The sequence below is a fragment of the Mytilus galloprovincialis genome, chromosome 4 (assembly GCF_965363235.1).
Source record: "Mytilus galloprovincialis chromosome 4, xbMytGall1.hap1.1, whole genome shotgun sequence".
Taxonomy (NCBI): domain Eukaryota; kingdom Metazoa; phylum Mollusca; class Bivalvia; order Mytilida; family Mytilidae; genus Mytilus; species Mytilus galloprovincialis.
In genome coordinates, this window is record NC_134841.1 from 22693456 (window position 1) to 22713658 (window position 20203).

The 20203-nt window shown below is 32.8% G+C and overlaps 1 protein-coding gene across 1 annotated transcript; it reads left to right on the forward strand.

Annotated features, from left to right (window-relative positions):
* Positions 1-10447: 10447 nt before the first annotated feature.
* LOC143070537 (uncharacterized) lies at positions 10448-12312 on the forward strand. Its single transcript, XM_076244788.1, has 2 exons — positions 10448-10683; positions 11309-12312. The coding sequence occupies exons 1-2, from the start codon at positions 10522-10524 to the stop codon at positions 12029-12031; spliced, it is 885 nt and encodes a 294-aa protein (XP_076100903.1). The 5' UTR covers positions 10448-10521; the 3' UTR covers positions 12032-12312.
* Positions 12313-20203: the final 7891 nt, after the last annotated feature.

The window sequence follows — 20203 nt, forward strand, 5'->3', positions numbered from 1 at the left end:
AAATGTGGTGTGTCTCCTTATCACCTGAACTTCAAAAACAGTAAAATTTCAATATAGAATATTCAATTCATTGCCAATTTAGCTAACATTTTTTCTATACCAAAAGCTGCTATGATCTGAATCGTAAATTATTTACTCTTTGAAATAAATAGAACATAACCTTCAAATGACTATATAGTTTCTGGTTAAATATTAGAAAACAGTCATGATGTTGATCTTAAAAGTTTGAATAGGTTACTGTTATTACACATTATTATTTATCAAGCTAGCATGTTTACAAATTATCCTTATAACCTTTACTTTGACTTGATAGACATATTGATAACTGTTCATATTATAACATATTTTATTAAACCGAAGTGATAATAAATAACATTGTTTTTCATAGAAAAATATTGTTTTGACCGATTCATTGCTTGTTATACATTAATTAATGTATATATAAAATTGAGAATGGAAATAGGGAATGTGTCATAAGACAACAACCCGATCATAGACAAAACGACAGCAGAAGGTCACCAACAGGTCTTCAATGTCGCGAGAAATTCACGCACCCGGAGACGTCCTTCAGCTGGCCCCTAAACAAATATATACTAGATCAGGGATAATGAACGCCATACTAATTTGTATGCATTTTCAATGTTTAGACTACAATGGATTAATTTATAATTTTGGTATGTTAAGATATTTGTGAAAAATATATTTTGTACGGCGACAAGTAACGTTCGTTTACATTGGTTTAAAAGATCTAAAAATTACATTTGTCATAGTTGATATAGAAATCACTATCAGATCGATATTTAGAGCTGCATATAACAGATCAACATATTCTATATTGCGATTATACCAGTTGTTGGAAAGGTTCTTGTGTTGTTTTTTTTTTTTTTTTTTTTTTTTTTTTTTTTATCATATATTGTTTTGAATGCTGTTGTTCAGTTTTGTGTAATTCTAACAGTACTTTATCGAACGCTGATAATTCTCTTTGCCAATAAAAATTGTAAAGATTGTCTGCATTTTTATGCCAAAACCAAAGTTATGAAGATGGTAAACGCTACCACAGAAGCCGTACATATCAATTTTAAAACATTTTGTTAATCAATCGGCGAATTATATAATGTTTAAAAAGAGAACGTAATGTCATAATATATTCAAACATTAGTAAGCCGAAAAGTAACTGACAATACTAATGTTTTCCTTATCTTAACTTTTCTGCGAGTATTAATTTAATTAATGCTTCTTATCATAGCCATATTTTCTGAAATATTGCAGAACGAAATGTGACTAATCAAAGACACAGCCTTGGTAATTTTACCTCGATTATTTCATAACGAATTGCGACTTATTGCCTATCATTAATCGTGTATGCTATTACTATGCAACTTTACTTGTGCCGAGCAACACTGCAGTTTGCACTACTAAACCATCGTGTAAGTGCTTCCTTGTTTTGGTCGAACATGACAAAATTAAACATTTCTTTTTATTCTTATTTAAACAGATTTAGTATACTGTTCATACACTCTTTTACACTGTAATTTATAGTATTTCATTCCATATGCAATGGTTACCTTATTTTTACTCATCACTATACAAATCTGAAATATAGTTTCTATATCAAATAATATAACAATTTCTTTATCCTATTTTATGTGTTTTCGATCTAGGTGCTGTTGTTTGTCTTGTTCTTATTGGTATTTACATACTATACTTTTTTCCAATACAAATAGTTGTCAGTGTTTTTTATGTGATGTTTCAATAATTTGATTACAAAAACATGAATAAATATGTTCACTGTCAACATACTTTTAAATATAGAAATGGTATTCAACAATATGACCCATTAATAAACATTGCATTTATGATCAGATAATGTAATAAAGAACTGTGAAAAAACAACAGGTTCGTATGGTATATATTCCGAAACGAAAACATTATTAGTCATTCTGTATTTAACTCTCAGGAGATTGTTCCTTTGAAGTAAGTAATCATGATGAACTCACAGCTCAGCACCTGTTATTTGACAAGAGGCGATAGACGAGATTCTATCTCAAGCGAGGGTTCTTAAGTTTGGACACCGTCTCTTTGTACAAGTGAAAGTGAAAGTAGCCATAGTGACAGTGATGAATCTAAGATACAGGTATGTTTCGTCACTTAAAATGGGAGATTAATACATATTTTTGTACAGAACAGCTTGACAACCCGCCTACTGTATATTTGTCTTTTCCATTCACAAAGTGAGTAATAGCAGCCTTTCAAATGCATTATTGACTCTTCGTTTGAACATAAAAATATATATATAAAAGTAATTGGTAAAAATGTAATAGTGTTTGATTTGTGTTTGTATAACGTGCAGTGGTAAATATGTCATGCTACAAAAATGAAAAGTTGAGCAACAGAAATCTTTATATTTGACAATTAATCGCAAGACAGCTGGATTTTGCTTTGCTGCAAATTTCAAAATAAAATATGGCACTTTGACTATATCCAAGATGTCTTATATCTTTGCATATTTTTTATTTTTTATTGATTTCTTGTTTTCTCTTCTATAATATTTATTTTTATTTTTTGTACGTTTAGTTATCGTTAGGCAGATCAATCAAGAATAGATTATCTTCAAGCATAACCAATGAGAAGCCATCACACTCGCACATCGCTTTGATTTCAATGGCAATACTGAGTAAACCGAACAAGAAAATGTTACTCAGTGATATATATCAATACATAATGGATAACTTCCCTTTCTACAATAACAAAGAAAAATCATGGAGAAACAGCATACGGCATAATCTTTCCCATAACGAGTGCTTCCTGAAAATGGACGGGCCGATTACGGCAAAGGTACCTATTGGTCTATTCACCTTTCAAGTATAGAGGATTTGGCAAAAGGAGTTTTCAGGCGACGACAAGCAAGGCGAAGAGTAAGAAACAGTTTTGTGAAAACTGTCAATGGTTCGTTTAATGTAAACAATACCAAACAACAATTGGGATATGTACCTATGACATCGTCGCAAATTAGATTCAATTCATACTCCGCGAAAGTATTCCCAATGCATACCGACTTTGAAAACCGATATCAGAATGTTCAGTCTCCTTTATCTACATTTGGAATAACAAGAACGTCATTTCCAGCTGCCATGCAAACATTCGGAAGTTATTCACTATTTCCCTTCGCTCCATCAGCGTCAGTGGGACGACCATTCAATGAGCCATCCACATACTGTATGAAGTCATCATTCGGACCGAGTACTTATTCAACCTTGTTTTCATCTTGTCATATGCAGAAAAGAATTCCTGATTGGTGAACAAAAAGTATCCCATATTACCTAATGTAGGTGTAAGTTTTGTTTTCAATTGAATTAATGAAAAATGTCAATACTGTGCAAACTGAGTTAAGTTAAGGAACTGGACAATTTGTTTAGTCTACAGGTTAAGAGAACATAATTTCTTTTGAGAAAATTATGACAATTAAAAGTTTACTAGTATAACTATATCAGGGAGAAGATGTTAGTGTACTTTGACATATTGGACTAAAGTAATATTTTATTATGAAACAATTGCGTTGAAAGCCAATTAACAATGTAAGCATTCGCAGAAAATCAAGAATGGCTTCCTGACACATATACGTGAAAATCAGTACGATTTCACATATTTATTTGTATTTGTTTCATATTGAAACAATTAAAGTGCAATAAAACAGTTCAATATATCCCCCCCTTAAATCAATGTATACTAGAACACACCCGCGAAATCGCGGGCATTCAGAGCGTAGTTTAAAGTATGTAAAGTGTTGTTGGAAGAATTTTGTGAAATATTGAATGACTGGAGAATTTCAGCAAAATTATCATAAATCATAGGTTATTGGGGACAGGAAAATGTTTTTTTTAATCCCTCCTCCTTTATTTCCAAAATTCCCAATGTGTGGTTTTCTATCAATTTCAATATGAATATACATTTAGTATGTTATGAACATTTAAGTAAGGAGCCTGTACTTCAGTGGTTGTCGTTTGTTTATGCGTTACATATTTGTTTTTCGTTCATTTTTTGTACATAAATAAGGCCGCTAGTTTTCTCGTTTGAATTGATTTACATTTTCATTTCGGTGCCTTTTAAAGCCGAGTATGCGGTATGGTCTTTCCTCGTTGTTGAAGGCCGTACGATGACCTATAGTTAATTTCTGTGTCATTTTGAATAATTTTAGCGCTTATCTGTATATTATGAACATTCACTATATAAATAAAGTGTATTTACTTTCAATTCTAAGTTTTCTAATCGATCCATGGTGGTCATTGCTATAGTATACAGACCCTCTCTATTTGATAAACTCTGTGACCACCGTGGATAGTAAACTTGAAAATGATAGCAGATAGAATTCTGAAAATACACTTTATTCGTAGTATATGTATGTTCAAAGTATACAGAAAAACGCAAACCGGAAGTATAATCTGACTTAAAATTTTGTCCAATGACGGGACAATATCCGGATGCCCTTTTTCTCTTTTTTCTCCCAAAATTACTCAATCTGAATAATCATATGAATGGATGACAAATGCGACTATGCACTGTACCTATAGGACACAGAGGCGTGTTGATTAATTTATTGTGGAAAGAAGAGAAGCGACACCCAAAATGAGGTCTTCTCGTTTAATAGTATAGATTTATTTCAATGTGAACATGAATGAATAGAAAAAACGAAATTAAAATACAGGTACTCTTAGATATTTTAACTGCATATCAATGTTATAAGAATCTGTCAGATCCCCAATCAATGGTTATATTTATTTAATGGGAATTCATTTACTTTCTTGGATACCAATTGTCGTCGATTGAAGACATTTTTTCATATTCTTTGGCATTTAATTTCTCAAGTCTGCATACAACCCAATACAAAAATTGTAATTTGTTGGACATTCAATACCGTAGTTCACCTATCCCAACGAAATTTACGAAAGTTGGTATCCTACGAATAATACTGAAATCTCAGTATATTCTAAATATTTTGACGTTTGGAAATATTCTGTAAGAATATGTAAGATACTCTCTAAAGAATTGATTTATAATCTTGAAAAAAATGTTCTTGTGTGTCTTTGTACCAGTACTTGACATCATCTTTGAACTTGTGTTTGCATATACAAGTAAACTAGTGATTAAACTCATCAAGCTGAAGAACATCGAAGTCCCGAAAAAACTAATATGTTAATTAGGTAATCTATGGTTGGTGTATGAAAATCTGGTTTTTTTTGGAAACATTTAAAGTCGATGCATGAAGTGGTATATTAATTACTTTAATATATCAGACTTTGAAGAGGTGGCATGCTTGGATGAGTAAAATATTCGACAGAGAACGTGACTGTTAGCAAGCATTGGTCCCACAAGCCCTTTTAAAATGACAAAAAAAACATTGTACCGAACAGTGATTTATAAGTATGATTAGTTTGACCATTCTGTTTTGTCCATTGATATAGCTCATTAATATTCTACATATTTATACATTTCTGAATTTGAAATGTTCTAGTTGTTCATTTTTTCTCAAAGTAAATTAGGGAAAGTGCTTAGAATGCCATAAGTATTACTTTTTTATTTACTGGACACTCTGATGCTACCACTTTTAGGGAACTGTAAGTCCTCAATGCTATCGTCAGCGCAGTAGTCAGTTGTTCGGTATTGACATAATCTGTTTTACCTTACTTATAAAAATGATATTTGAAGAGGGAATCAACTAACAGTTGATGATGAAACAACACATATACTCTTAAATCGATTGTAAAAAAAACACAACCCTACGAGGTCGATATCTTTGCTGGTCAAAATATTGTCCCTAGGACATCATCCGCCTAGTAGCATACAATGCATGACATAACGTAGATTAAACACATTACTAGCTTGGACGTTGCCCAGTAAAATAAAGGTTCAAAAAAGATGTCACCACTGTCTTCAGAATGTGATGTGTCTCCTTATCACCAGAACTTCAAACACAGTGAAATTTTAATATAAAATATTCAATTCACTGCCAATTTAACTTACAATTTTTCTATACCAAAAGATAACCTTCAAATGACTATATAGTTTCTGGTTAAATATTACAAAACAGTCATGACGCTGTTCTTAAAAGTATTAAAAGGTTACTGTTATTACACATTATTATTTATCAAGCTAGCATGTTTACAAATTATCCTTATAACCTTTACTTTGACTTGATAGACATATTGATAACCATTCCTATTATAACATACTTTCTTAATTCGAAGTGATAATAAACAAAATTGTTTTTCATAGAAAAATTGTGTGTTGACCCATGTATTGCTTGTAATAAATTAATTAATGTATATATGTATGAATTTTCAATGTTAAGACTACCATGGATTAATTTGTAATAACCTAAGTAAAGCATATATAATATTTATAATATAGCCTATATTTCTTGTTATAAAACGGAACAATTTCTGATTACAAGATATTTCAAGATCTGGTTTGAGATTGATTCTATGCGGAATTGCAATAGTGCTAAATATATAAATTTTTCGTCGCCGGTGTGGTTGTCTCTTTGAAACAATCCTCGTTCCTATTCATAACTTCATTAAAGCAAAACCAACGCATATAGGGTATTATTAATGATTCGAAACCTATTATTGCTGCTGTAATCTAACACAGCAACTCAATTTACAAAATAAACACAAAATTTTTAACAACCATCTTTAATATTTGTTTTATTTTTTAATTGTTCGATACTGATACTAATTTTTAAAAATTACTTTTGTATCTGATTTGGTTTGTTAAGATATTTGTGAAAAATATATTTTGTACGGCGACAAGTAATTTTCGTTTTAAAGATCTAAAAAATACATTTGTCATAGTTAAGATAGAAATCACTATCAGATCAATATTGAGACCTGCATATAACTGATCAACATATTCTATATTGTTAAACATGATCTGCCTTCCCTTCTTGCGATAAGACCCAGTTCTTGGTAAGGTTCGTGTTGCTATTTTTTTTTTTTTTTTTATCATATGGTGATTTGAATGCTGTTGTTCACTTTTGTTTGCTTTTTGGTCATATTTTTATAATTTTTTTTAAATTTTTGTATATTAATTTTACACTTCATTTTCTCTGACCGTAAATATATGACCGTACAGTTGCCTTTCGAAACCATAAATATTATATTTTTTTCAAATGACCATTCTAACCTCCATTCTGTCAATGTCGTTTGCCTATCGCAGTTATCTCAAATGTTTAGTGACTCATGAAAAAATTACGAAAATGCTTTAAATATTCTATCTGTTAGAATACATCACTGAGTATTGCCAGGTTAAAGGAAACAATTTTGTTTGTCTATACAAAAATTAATTTTCGCAAAATTATCATGCCTAGAGTACTTTATCGAACGTTGATCATTTTCTTTTTGTTAATCGATCGGCGAATTACGAATTAGATGATGTTTGCAAAGAGAACCAAATGTCATCCTATTTTCAAACATTATTAAGCGTAAAGTAACTGACAATACTAATGTTTTCCTTATCTTAACTTCTCTGCGAGTATTACATTATGCCCGCGTCACACTGTCCCGATTTTTACGCCGATGGCAACACGATAATGGAAATTTTCAAAATCGGGACTGATCGTATCTAGATTGGGCTATTCGTAGTGCCATCTTTAACCATCGTAGAACTATCGGCCACTTTTTCTAGGCTTCGGGGACAACTTCGGGAAGGGTTCTAAATTTTTTAACATGTTAAAAAATCCCCGAAGGTGCGTCCGATGTTGAGGGTTCGTACTGAGTTCGTATCACCATCTTCACCATCGTAATGTCACCGGGCATGCATCTTTGCACATCGTATTGCATTCGTGTTTCCATCGTTTCCATCGGGCAGTTTTGACATTACGATGTCTACACGAATGAATCACGAAGATACCCGAAGGTCTTACGATGGCAACACGACGTCGTGAAGACCTCGTAATCCCGTCGTGTTGCCATCGAATAAAAGTACGAAGGCGACAAGATGGAACTACGACGGCAATAAATCCAGCTAAATGTAAGTTAATTTTCGCGCTAAAATACATTTAAAGTTCTATGCGCGATATGCACTGGTCAGTCTAATACGACAGTTAAGAAAGACGTTCACAAAACATGGAGCTCATATCATATGATTCTATGAGAACAAGAAAGGCGACAGCGTTGTTTCTATTAATTCAAATGGAACAAGAAGAGCAGCTATTACAGGCTCGGGATTTACTTTTACAAGTAAAATATTATTTTTTGTCAATTTTTCATATCAAGTAACATAATGAAAATCATAAACGCGCCTCGTACACCAACACTGCAGGTACACGTATATAGGGAAACCAACTTTGTCTTCATTATTCTGATTTTTTATGTATCGTCTGAGTTGTTGTCACACGAATGTTTACTCCATAACCATTTTGTTTAGTATATGACATATTTTGCAGCATTTGTTGCTTTCCCCACATCCTTCCTTTTGTCTATATTATTATGATATTCTCCTGGAAAGAGCTCTTTTTGAATAAAAGGGATTAACGAACCCATTACCTTACCTTTAAGATAGATCAGTAAACATGGGCCTAATTATGGGTGATTATTCAGACTAGTGCATACATTTTACAGTTCAAACAAGGCAATGCCGAGCGTGGCATCCCCTCGTATGTAACATATTGGGGACAAATATGGACCCTATATTTGTATATGACACATGCAGAAAATGGTAAATTGAATATGCATATTTGATACATAAACTATTTAGAAATCAATCAAAACATTCAGTAACTGGAAATACCTTTAATATTGTCTTTAGAACCAGCAGGTAAAAAATGAGCAACCAATTTCCTGTGTATTATGCTATTTCAAGGAGAAAAAACAAGTCCATCTGCATGACCTTGACCTTTGGCCTTGAACGTAAAAAATGTCAGATCATTACAAGGAGGAACAATATACCAAATGTGGTTAAAATCTTTTGAAGCATATTGGTTTTAGAGTGTCCACAAGGGTGATATTGCCTTGTACTACAACTGCCACTGTAACCTTGACATTTGAACTTTAAAGTCAATAGCGCTTAAGATATTCCTAACGAGTAACACCATACCAAGTTTTGAGCATTTTGGTTCTAGAGTGTCCATAATAATTTTATCTACACGCAACTTACATGTAGTAGGCGAGGGGATAATAAACTAAGTTTTATAAGAATTAGACAAAAAGATCGATTTCCTGCCATGCATGGCAGACTTGTACAGAAACGATATGTTGTCGAAATTCTGTTCGTATCGTTTAGACATCGTATGGCCATCACGCCATCATCGTAATCCATCGCGTAGCCTTCGTAATTCATCGTGTAGCCTTCGTGATCCATCGTGTAGGTTTCGGCTGAGATATGAAGCTTAGATACCCGTCTTCGGTTAACCTTCGTATGTCCATCTTTTGCTATCGTATATAATTTCGGCACCATCGTATAGACTTCGTTATTCATCGTGCTTGCTTCGGTCACTTTTTGGTATTTTAACGAGATCAGGACCAACTTCGTACGAACTTACAATTTTCGCATTCGGGTGTCCATCGTATATAAAAATCGGGACAGTGTGATGCGGGCATTACTAAATGCTTCTTATCATAGCAACATCAACCCAACATTTTCTGAAGTATTGCAGTACGAAATGTGACTAATCACAGACACAGCCTTGTTCATTTAAACTCGATTATTTCATAACGTATTTCGACTTTGAACAACAACCTTGCCAATTTTTATTCGTGTTTGTTATAACGTTGCAACTTGACTTGTAGCGAGCAACACTATAGTTTTCACAAGTAAACCATCGTGTAAGTGATTCCTTGTGTTGTAGGTGGAATTGTGTTTTACAATCTAGCTTTTTGCGAAGTATCTCAAGGGCTTTTGTTTCTTCATTTGATTTCTTTGCGGTTTTGTCTGTCTTTTGTGAGAATTAAACTGCCCTATACATTTACATATTACCTTTTATCCTCTTTTTATAAAAATTTGTTCGAGCAAGATAAAATTAAACAATTTTTAAAGAAATGATTCTTAATTTTGTAATTAATAGTATTTCAAATCATATGCAATGATTAACTTATAACAGTCATCACTATACAAATTTAAAGTATAGTTTCTAAGTCAATTAATATAACATTTTCTTGATTCTATTCTATGTGTTCTTGATCTTGGTGCTGTTGTTTTTTTAGTCTTATTATCATTTACTGTACAGCATGTTATTTACATACTGTATTATTTTCGAATACAATAATTATTAAAGATATTAATGTGATGATTAAACTTTTTGATTACATAAACATATAATAAAATCTTGACTATCAACATACTTTTAAATGTAGAAATGGTAATAAACAATTTGACCCGTTAAATAATAAACATTGACATTATAATCAAATCACGTGATAAAGAACTGTGAAAAACAATAGGTTTGTATGGTATATATTCTGGAACGAAAACAGTATAAGTCATTCTCTATTTGTCTGGCAGAAGATCGTTCCTTTGAATTCAAGAATCATGATTAATTCACAGTTCAGCATCTGTAATTTGACCAAAGGGTATACAGCAAGAGTCCATCGAGATTCCATGTCAAGCGAGGGCGAGAGAGTTTGGACGCCGTCTCTTTGTACAAGTGAAAGTGAAAGTAGCTACAGTGACAGTGATGAATCTATTGTACAGGTATGTTATGTCATTTGATAACAATAACTTTAAATTAGAAGAGAAACACATTTTTTTTGGAAAAAAACAGCGTTACACATGTTACAATCAACCAATTTTATCTTTCTTTTTCACACCAATAGTGATTGATATCATGATCGTCCAGTAGTCTTTTAAAACAATATAAATTAAAGGGTTTGTTTCAACTGTCGTAATTTAAGATCAGAAGAATTTCTATATCAATTGTTAGAAACAGACATCTGCAAATAGAATATTATATGCATATACCGTATAGCGGGTAATTTTCGCGGGTGTAAAATTTCGCGATTTCATCGAAAAAGGTTTACAAAATATTTTAGCGGTTATTCTTTTGGCGGATTCAAGATGTTTATCGATACCTTTGCAGGTACACTTTTAAAATGTCCAAATTTATTTTGGCAATTTTGTGCTAACCGTGAAAATAAGCGAAAATGTACACCCCGCAAAAATAACCCACTTTATGGTATGTATGTGACTATTTATCGCAACGATAGCTGAATTTGGCTTTGTTGGTCATATTTCAAATTAAATATGGCACATTAACTATAATAAATATTTTCTAAACTAACATATATACATATTTTTATAGCCTACTAATTTTTTATAGGTTCAGTTATCGTTAGACAGATCAGTTAAGAATATATTATCTTGCTGTGATACCAACAAGAAGCCATCGCATTCTTACATTGCTTTGATTTCCATGGCAATACTAAGTAACCCGAAAAAGAAATTATTGCTTAATGACATATATCAATACATAATGGATAATTTCCCGTTCTATAATAACAACGAAAAGGCATGGAGAAACAGTGTCCGGCATAATCTTTCCCTAAACGAGTGCTTCATGAAAAATGGCAGGTCCGATAAAGGTAAAGGTTACTATTGGTCTATTCATCTAGCATGTATAGAGGATTTTGAAAAAGGAGATTTCAGCCGACGACAAGGAAGGCAAAGAGTAAGAAAAAGGTCTGTCAAAACTGTCAATGATTCCTTGGATGTTAACAATGTCCAACAGAAATTAGGATATGTACCTATGACATCGTCACAAATTGGATTTAATCCATACTCAATGAAAGGATTCCCAATGCATACTTATTTTGAAAACCGATATCAGAATGTTCACTCTCCTGTATCTACATTAAGAATGACAAAAACACCGTTTTTAGAGATGCAGTCATTTGGAAGCAATTCACCATTCCCTGTCGCGCCATCAGCGGGACGATTATTACATAAGCCATCCACATACTGTTTGTCGTCATTATTCAGCCCGAAAACCAATTCAGCCTTTTGTCCATCTTTTCGAATACAGAACGGAATTTCTGATTTGTGAACAAAAAAAGTATCCCACATTACCTAGTGTGGGTTTTAAATTTTTTATCTTTTGAAAGTAATGAAAATTGTCAATGCAGTGATGAATTAGTTAAGTAAAGGAATTGTCAAATTGTTTAGGTTACAGGTTAAACAAACATAATTGCGTTTGGGAAATGAGGACAATTTGTTTTAAGTTATACCAGTATAACTATATCAGGGAAAAGACTTTTATGTACTTTGGCAGATTTGACTATAGTAACATTTTACGTGTGAAATGATTAAATAAATGTCAATATTTGACCCGTTGTTTTGTTGATGTTGATTAAAATGAAGTTGAAATCATTAAGATTTCACATGTATAGTATTTGTTTCTTATTGAAACATCAAAAGTGCAATAAAATATGTCGATTTACTTTCTTTTCTTAAAGTATATCTATTTCCATGTGAAAATCAATAAAGATAAAATTTCAAATGCAGGTTTATTAGAAATTTGAACTACATATCAGTGTTATTAGACCAAGTCAGATCCCTGTTCAGTGGTCATAATTATTTACTGTGAATTCGTTTTATTTGCGTGTATTCCAATATTCTTCGATTGATAAAATTTAACATTTGCTGATATCTTGATCTTTCCAAAGTATGCATACAATGTAAAGAGATATGTAATACCTTGGTCATATATAATCGTGGTTCACCTATCCAAACAAAATTCATGAATATAGAAAAGGGCAAAAAGATACCAGAGGGACATTCAAACTCACAGATCGAAAATACACTGACACAGCCATGGCTAAGAAAGAAAAAGATATACAAACAAATAACAGTACACAAAACAGTACACAGAAAAACTAAAGACTAAGCAATAATACGATGTAAGATAGTTATTTTAGTTTTACTAGATTAATTTTACGATTCTTGTTGATCTCTTTTGTTTATATGGCTCATACATTTTCTATACATTGCTGGGTTTGAAATGTTTGAGTTGATCATTCCCAATGAAGGTAAATCGAGGAAAGCGCTTAGAACGCCATATAAGTATTGTTTTTTTTATTTACTGAGAACTTGGATGCTAAAACTTTTAGGGGACTTTTAGTCATTTAGGGCACCATCAGAGCAGAAGTCAATTGCTCGGTGTTGACATGATTCAATATATATTTAACTTGCAATTTCCCTTCAATACATTAAGAAATAATGTTTGACATTTTAACTTGTCTTTAATTTCAAATAAATGCTCCTGAAGCCACGTAATCGATAAATACCTTTGCCGACTACCAAAGTAATATGAGATATTTCATATTAAAGTTGAAATGCAAAGGTCTTTAAAAACTTTTTTATTTTATATTTTAATAAATTGGTCATAATAAATACTAAAAAAAAATATTGGTAGTCGTTTGTGTGTCCTCGTAATACCTATAAAACGGGGAAAGTGCAACATGATTATCTCCCTTTGTTCAGGAATGCCGGGTTGAGTTCAATATCGTAGCAGCTACGGAGTGCTACGTAGATTTTGACTATTGAACGTGTAGCTATAAACTAGTTGATACATATATATTGATAACAGCTACATAGCCGCTACGTAGCTGCTCCGATATTGAACTCAACCCCGGTGACGTCATTCGTGTTCAACCATTCGGAATGTAAACAAACAAGCATGGCACTGGAAGTGAATATACATACGACAATACAATTATGGACTATCGATTAACAGACAATGAACGTGAACAGAGAGACATTCCCGAGGTTAAACTAGCGATGTCAGTACAATCGTACATGTATGTAACCTGTAAGTCAGAGAATTGGCAATTTGCCGATGCCAAATCGGTAACTAGATGAAGAATACAACATTTTCTACATCCGATGGTGAAGATGAAAGTGAAGAAATAAATCTTTTAGCAACCTACCGGCTTCACAAATCTCATGGTGCGTAAATAACTTAGTAAAAGAATGTATTTAGGCATAATTTTTGTAATCCTAATAGAATGATAAAAGTAGGTTCTGGTTGGTCTGCCAAGTACATCATGTACATAGACATTGGCCATTGTGTCCTTTACTAGTGTTGTTATTGTGTCCTTATAACAGGTAAACCATCGGTGTAAGCTATATAAAAAACGAGAATCAAGAAACACGTATAAACCACATGAACAAACAACAAGCACTGAAAATCAGGTTCCTAATTTAGGACGGGTACAAACAAATGCAGCAGGTTAAAATGTTTCTAATGGCCCAATAGTGTAACATCACAACATAGAAAGACACACTTTAAAATATCAATTGAAATGACTGACCTCAATCAAAAGGCATATTAACAAAAAAAATAACAATAAAGTGATACCAAACACTTCCACAACTTTTATTTTTATCAAAATTGGTAAATGTTAAAAATAGTGAGACGAGATTTAACATTAGCAAGTTGACATAAGATAACAAAAACGCATTAAAAATTGTGTAAACAGGTAATATCAACACTAAAGTACATTTTGAGAGAAATCTCAGTAACTGAAAGTTAATTAAAAGCCAAAAACGATTAATTACAAAAAATCATGCATCAGAGACTAAAATCAATAAAAACACATCCCATGGATTTAGTATTTTAATGTCAAGGACTAGAAAGATTATTTATAATCCGTTAATCGCTATTTTGTCTATAACATTCTTGATGTGTACATTGACGACTTCATGTGCGCCCTTAATGTCTGATTGTCATCAAAAAGTAGGGTGATATGAAAAATTATCACAAAAAACAAGATCCAATGAAAATTACGCAAAATAGGGTAAAACAATTATACTTGTAGATATGAAAGACTCAGGTCGACATCCAGGCTCTTATCGACGTTCCCTCCTCACATTGACGTCCTAACTGACGTCACATTCTCAAATACATGTCTAATATTGGTTTTTTTTATTATAGATATAGGAATATGTGGTATGAGTGCCAATGACACAACTCTCCATCCAAAAAACAATTTATAAAATTAAACCATTATAGGTCAATGTACGGCCTTCAACACGGAGCCTTAGCTCAAATCGAACAACAAGCTATAAAGGGCCCCAAAATTATTAGTAGTGTAAAACCATCCAAACGGGAAAACCAACGGTCTAATCTATATAAAAAAGAGAAATATGCCTATTTCTGATCGATATGAATTTACTCTTTCTAAATCTAATATGGTTTAATGTCATTCCTCGCTTGTTGTTTATTAATTAAAATGATATCTCTTTGTATAAATCTTTTATATATTACAAATCAGAATTACTGATGATATAATCAATTATTTTATATCGGTTGAGAATAAGCTTCTCTTATTGGATGAAAAGGGGTCACATGTCATTCATTTCATTTTTCAGTAATAAATTCCATCAGTCGTTAACAGAACAAAACAGACCAGAAAACCGGTCATTAACGGATTTCTACATGATAATGACCGATGAGGCGTGGTTTCCGTCTGTAAATGACCGTTGGGGCGTGGTCCCCGTCTGATAATGACCGTTAGGGTGTGGCTTCTCTGTTAGTGACCGATGGGGCGTGGTTTCTCTGCTGAAAGAGATGTCCCTTCAATAAAACATTTTCCTGTTTTCAATATTACTAGAACACACCCGCGAAATCGCGGGCATATACAGCTTTTTAACTGTTGGGCATATACAGCTTTTTAACTGTTGTAGGATGATGTTTGTAAAAGATAATTATGTATCATGGAGAATTTCAGAAAAAGGTATCAAAAGCCCTCTCCCTTTTTCCAAACTATTTTTAGGACAATCGGATCCATCAGTGCTTTTTTTTTCTTCTGAGAGCCTTATTAACATGCCAATGGTAGGATATGAATCTTGTATAAAACATGAAATCCCGAGATGCAGAATTTAAAGAAATTCATATCCCGAAATACCGAAATCGAAAAATATATTCCCGGATCCCGTATTGATCAATCCCCAGATACCGAGCTTAAATACACCTGATTCCCCGAAGTCCCAAAAAGGTCCTGCCTCCCTTTAGTCTTTTTGCCAAATCACTACTTTCACTTTCAACAATAAATTTTAATGCCCCATTTATGTGCATTATGTTTTCTAGTCTGTACATCCGTGCGTTCGTTCGTTCGTTCGTGACGTCCGTCCGTCTGTCCCACTTCAGGTTAAAGTTTTTGGTTGAGGTAGTTTTTGATGAAGTTGAAGGCCAATCAACTCGAAACTTAGTAAATATAGTGCCGAAGTGGCATCTGTGTACTATTGACACATTCGTGTTTCCACGTGTTTTACTTATTTTAATATATATGCACATTTCAAAGAAAACAGTAGACAGAATACAGAGAGGATCTATATATTAAAGTAGCATAAGTGTAGTTTACATGTAGATAAAACGCGTAAAATAATTGTCCTCTTTATTGAGGTATAATAGTTGTGGTTCTTGCGATCTAAACATCATGAAATGGAGAACACTCTGATTGGCTTATTTATTTTTCGATTTTTGTTATCTATCATACGATTGGTTGTTTTAAACCGGAAGTCTTATCTATGACTAAAAGTCAGTCTGATGACGGAATCAATATCCGGACTCCTTTTTTGTCGTTTTTCTCCAAAAATAACTCAATCTGAATAATCATAAAAAATGGATGACAAATGCGACTATGCATGTTACCTATAGAACACAGAGGTATGGTGATTAATCGTCCGTCCGTCTGTCCCGCTTCAGGTTTAAAGTTTTTGGTCGAGGAAGTTTTTGATGAAGTTGAAGTCCAATCAACTCGAAACTAAGTAAATATAGTGCCGAGGTGGCATCTGTGTACTATGGACACATTTTTGTTTCCACATGTTTTACTTATTTTAATATATATGCAACTGGTATGACCCCTTAAAAAGTAAGCATTTCAAAGAAAACAGTAGATAGAATACAGAGAGGATCTATATATTAAAGTAGCATAATTGTAGTTTACATGTAGATAAAACGCGTAAAATAATTGTCCTCTCTAAGGAGGTATAATAGTTGTGGTTCTTGCAATCTAAACACCATGATATGGAGAACGCTCTGATTGGCTTATTTATTTTTCGATTTTTGTTATCTATCATACGATTGGTTGTTTTAAACCGGAAGTCTTATCTATGACTAAAAGTCAGTCTGATGACGGAATCAATATCCGGACTCCTTTTTTGTCGTTTTTCTCCAAAAATATCTCAATCTGAATAATCATAAAAATGGATGTCAAATGCGACTATGCATGTTATAGAACACAGAGGCATGGTGATTAATTAATCGTGGAAGGAAGAGAAGCGACACTCAAAATGAGGTCTTCTCGTTTAATAGTATAGATATTAAAGTTGTTGAAATGTTTATCATATGTTTTGGTAAATTATAAAATTATAGAAAACTTTAGTATTCATATACCGAAAAATTGCAACTAAAATAAATGGCAGTATTACTACGACTGGTCTTCACGCTTTGCCATAGAAATCTACTTGAGTTTGCTTTGGACATTTTGAATTTATGAGAATTTTCAAAAACAGTTTCCTCAATGAAATAAACATACTAGTTCTTGATTAACTGGTCATTATCGAGTTTTGTCACTATCTTAGTTAATACCACTGTCCTGTGGGCAGTCCATATATCACGATAATGGCCAACTATTATGTAAATAGTTGTGGTTAGATTGGCAATGCCAAAACACTTCGTCAGATACCAAAATGACGTAGAAGTATTAAACAATAATAAATCGGGGTACGGCCTTCAAAACGGTAAACCAATACCGAGTAACAAGTATTCAATATGACAAATATATATATGTCAACTTGATAATGTTAAATCTCGTCTCACTATTTTTAACATTTACCAATTTTGATAAAAATAGAAGTTGTGGAAGTGTTTGGTATCACTTTATTGTTATTATTTTTTTTTTTTTGTTAATATGCCTTATCGAATATATAATATTTGTATGTTGTTAAAGTTAGCGGAACCTGAGTATTTTCATCTTTTCTAAGAATTATTTTAAAATGAAAATAACTATGCATCATGTAGCATTTTACATTTATCGCTTGATGGCAAAAGGTGAATAATCCGTTTTAGAATTTGCAACTTTTTTGTAACCAATGGACAGAGTAATAACACATTGGCATGCTATCGCTGTGTTCGGATATTCAGTTGCAACACCTGCTTGTTATAAAATGGACAAACAGTTACATTTCTTGCTTTTTCCTTTTGTGTGTTGCCGTCCGACAGATGATTTTCATTATTTAACAGATGTTTTTCATGTGTTTTCTATGTAATGAATATATAGAGTTGCCTCTCATACACCATGACTTTGACCATTTTGTTTGCGACGACCATCAGGATTTGCCTCCCATATACCATGGATTTGACTATTTACGGTGGAAGAAACCAGTTTTATTCACTAATGTCGTGCAAGTCCACTCCATGCCAAATAAAACAAAAATGTGTAAAATAATCTGTAAGACTTAAACATGTCTAGAGATATTTTATATTAAGAATTGATTGACATTGATAGTGAAGTACTTCCGGGCAATATTTTTTATATATTTTATCCCGCATTACTTACTTTTCCCAGAGAAGGCACACATTTTGTCAAATTTTCAATTTTGCACCCTATTCCAGACCTCATTGCGACAAACCTGCGAATTACTGACAAGGAAATCTTTCAAAATCACCTAATTGATGTCGTAACTACAATACCCTTTCCCTTTTCACGAATGTGACCTTCCGAATTAGACTATTTACCGGATTTGTAATAAAATAAGCAACACGACGGGTGCCACATGTGGAGCAGGATCTGCTCACCCTTTCGAAGCACCTGAGATCACCCCAAGTTTTTGGTGGAGTTCGTGTTGCTTAGTCCATAGTTTTCTATGTTGTGTCTTCTGTACTATTATTTGTCTGTTTTTTGTTTGTTTTTTTCATTTTAACCATGGTGTTGTCAGTTTATTTATCTATGAGTTTGACGCTCCCTCTGGTATCTTTAGCCTCGCTTTTAAAATCACTTGCACCAAGATTAAAAACAGCTGAACATATCGTCGCAATTTAAGTTTGAAACTTTGCAATGTCCTTAAAGAACCTCATGTTTTAACAATTGGAAACATGATAAAAAAATAAATGGCTAGCCTCCAAAAGTTCGTACATGGGACTCTATAATTTTCATGTCACACAAAGATACAGTCCTTGGATGGTGTATACTTCCTACTAACAGTGCGCGAACTGGTGACAAAATATTACCTCCCCTGTAAACAGTGCAGTCGTCTGACTAGAGGTGATCGGTAAAGAAAAACGAATGATGCTGTAATTATATTGTTTAGCTTGTTAAAAATGAGCTAACACAGACGAAATAAAATGTGTCAACATAATGTAAATACGATAACGAATCAGGTAAAATATTAATTACGTTTATCACCTCATCGTATCATCATATGATAGGTAAATGCGTGAATTTTTTATTTTCAGTGTCGTCAGGGTTCAAACTTGTAATCATGTCATTCTTTCATTGTTTTTTTTTTTTTTTTTAAATACTGTCCAATGGTCGAAACACCTTGATTTTCTCCCAATTTGTAAAGTTGATTATGTTGCATGATATATATTTTTATCAGGGGCAAAAATTGATATGCAGCAAAGATTGTCAATTTTTCATTTGTGTTGCTATGTGAAATAAAGGGAGGTAAATTAAAGTAATAGAAGGCGCGCTTTTTCAAATAGCAAACAATTTAATTCAGATGCATAGTATTTTGACAATATGATAAAGAATATCACTAGAAACTCATCTAATTTATGCAATTGTCATTAGAGATATACAACACGACATACTGAAAGCTGAAAAGGTGTAAAACCATCATACCTTGAACACATTCAGTTTAGGGAGGGCTGTGAAAATATTACGAAATTTAGATTACATTTATCTGCGGTACACAACCTAATGATGAAGGGACATGCAACTAACTAGTTTTTCAATTTCATTGTAAAATAAAATGGCTGGTTTTTTTTTTTTTTGCATCTGTGTTCAAAAGTTGGTCTTATATTTTCAGGTTCTCTTTGGATTGCAAAATAATATTATTATCACCTAATTGAATATTCATATCTTGCAGCGATGTTCTGTATGGAAGGAAGCCTTTCATAGAATCCAACTGTTCCGGAAGGTCCTTTAAACTAACCGCTTAACATCAATAACGATGTAAGATTCAAGTGCCTGATCCAGCGCAAGTGTAGCTA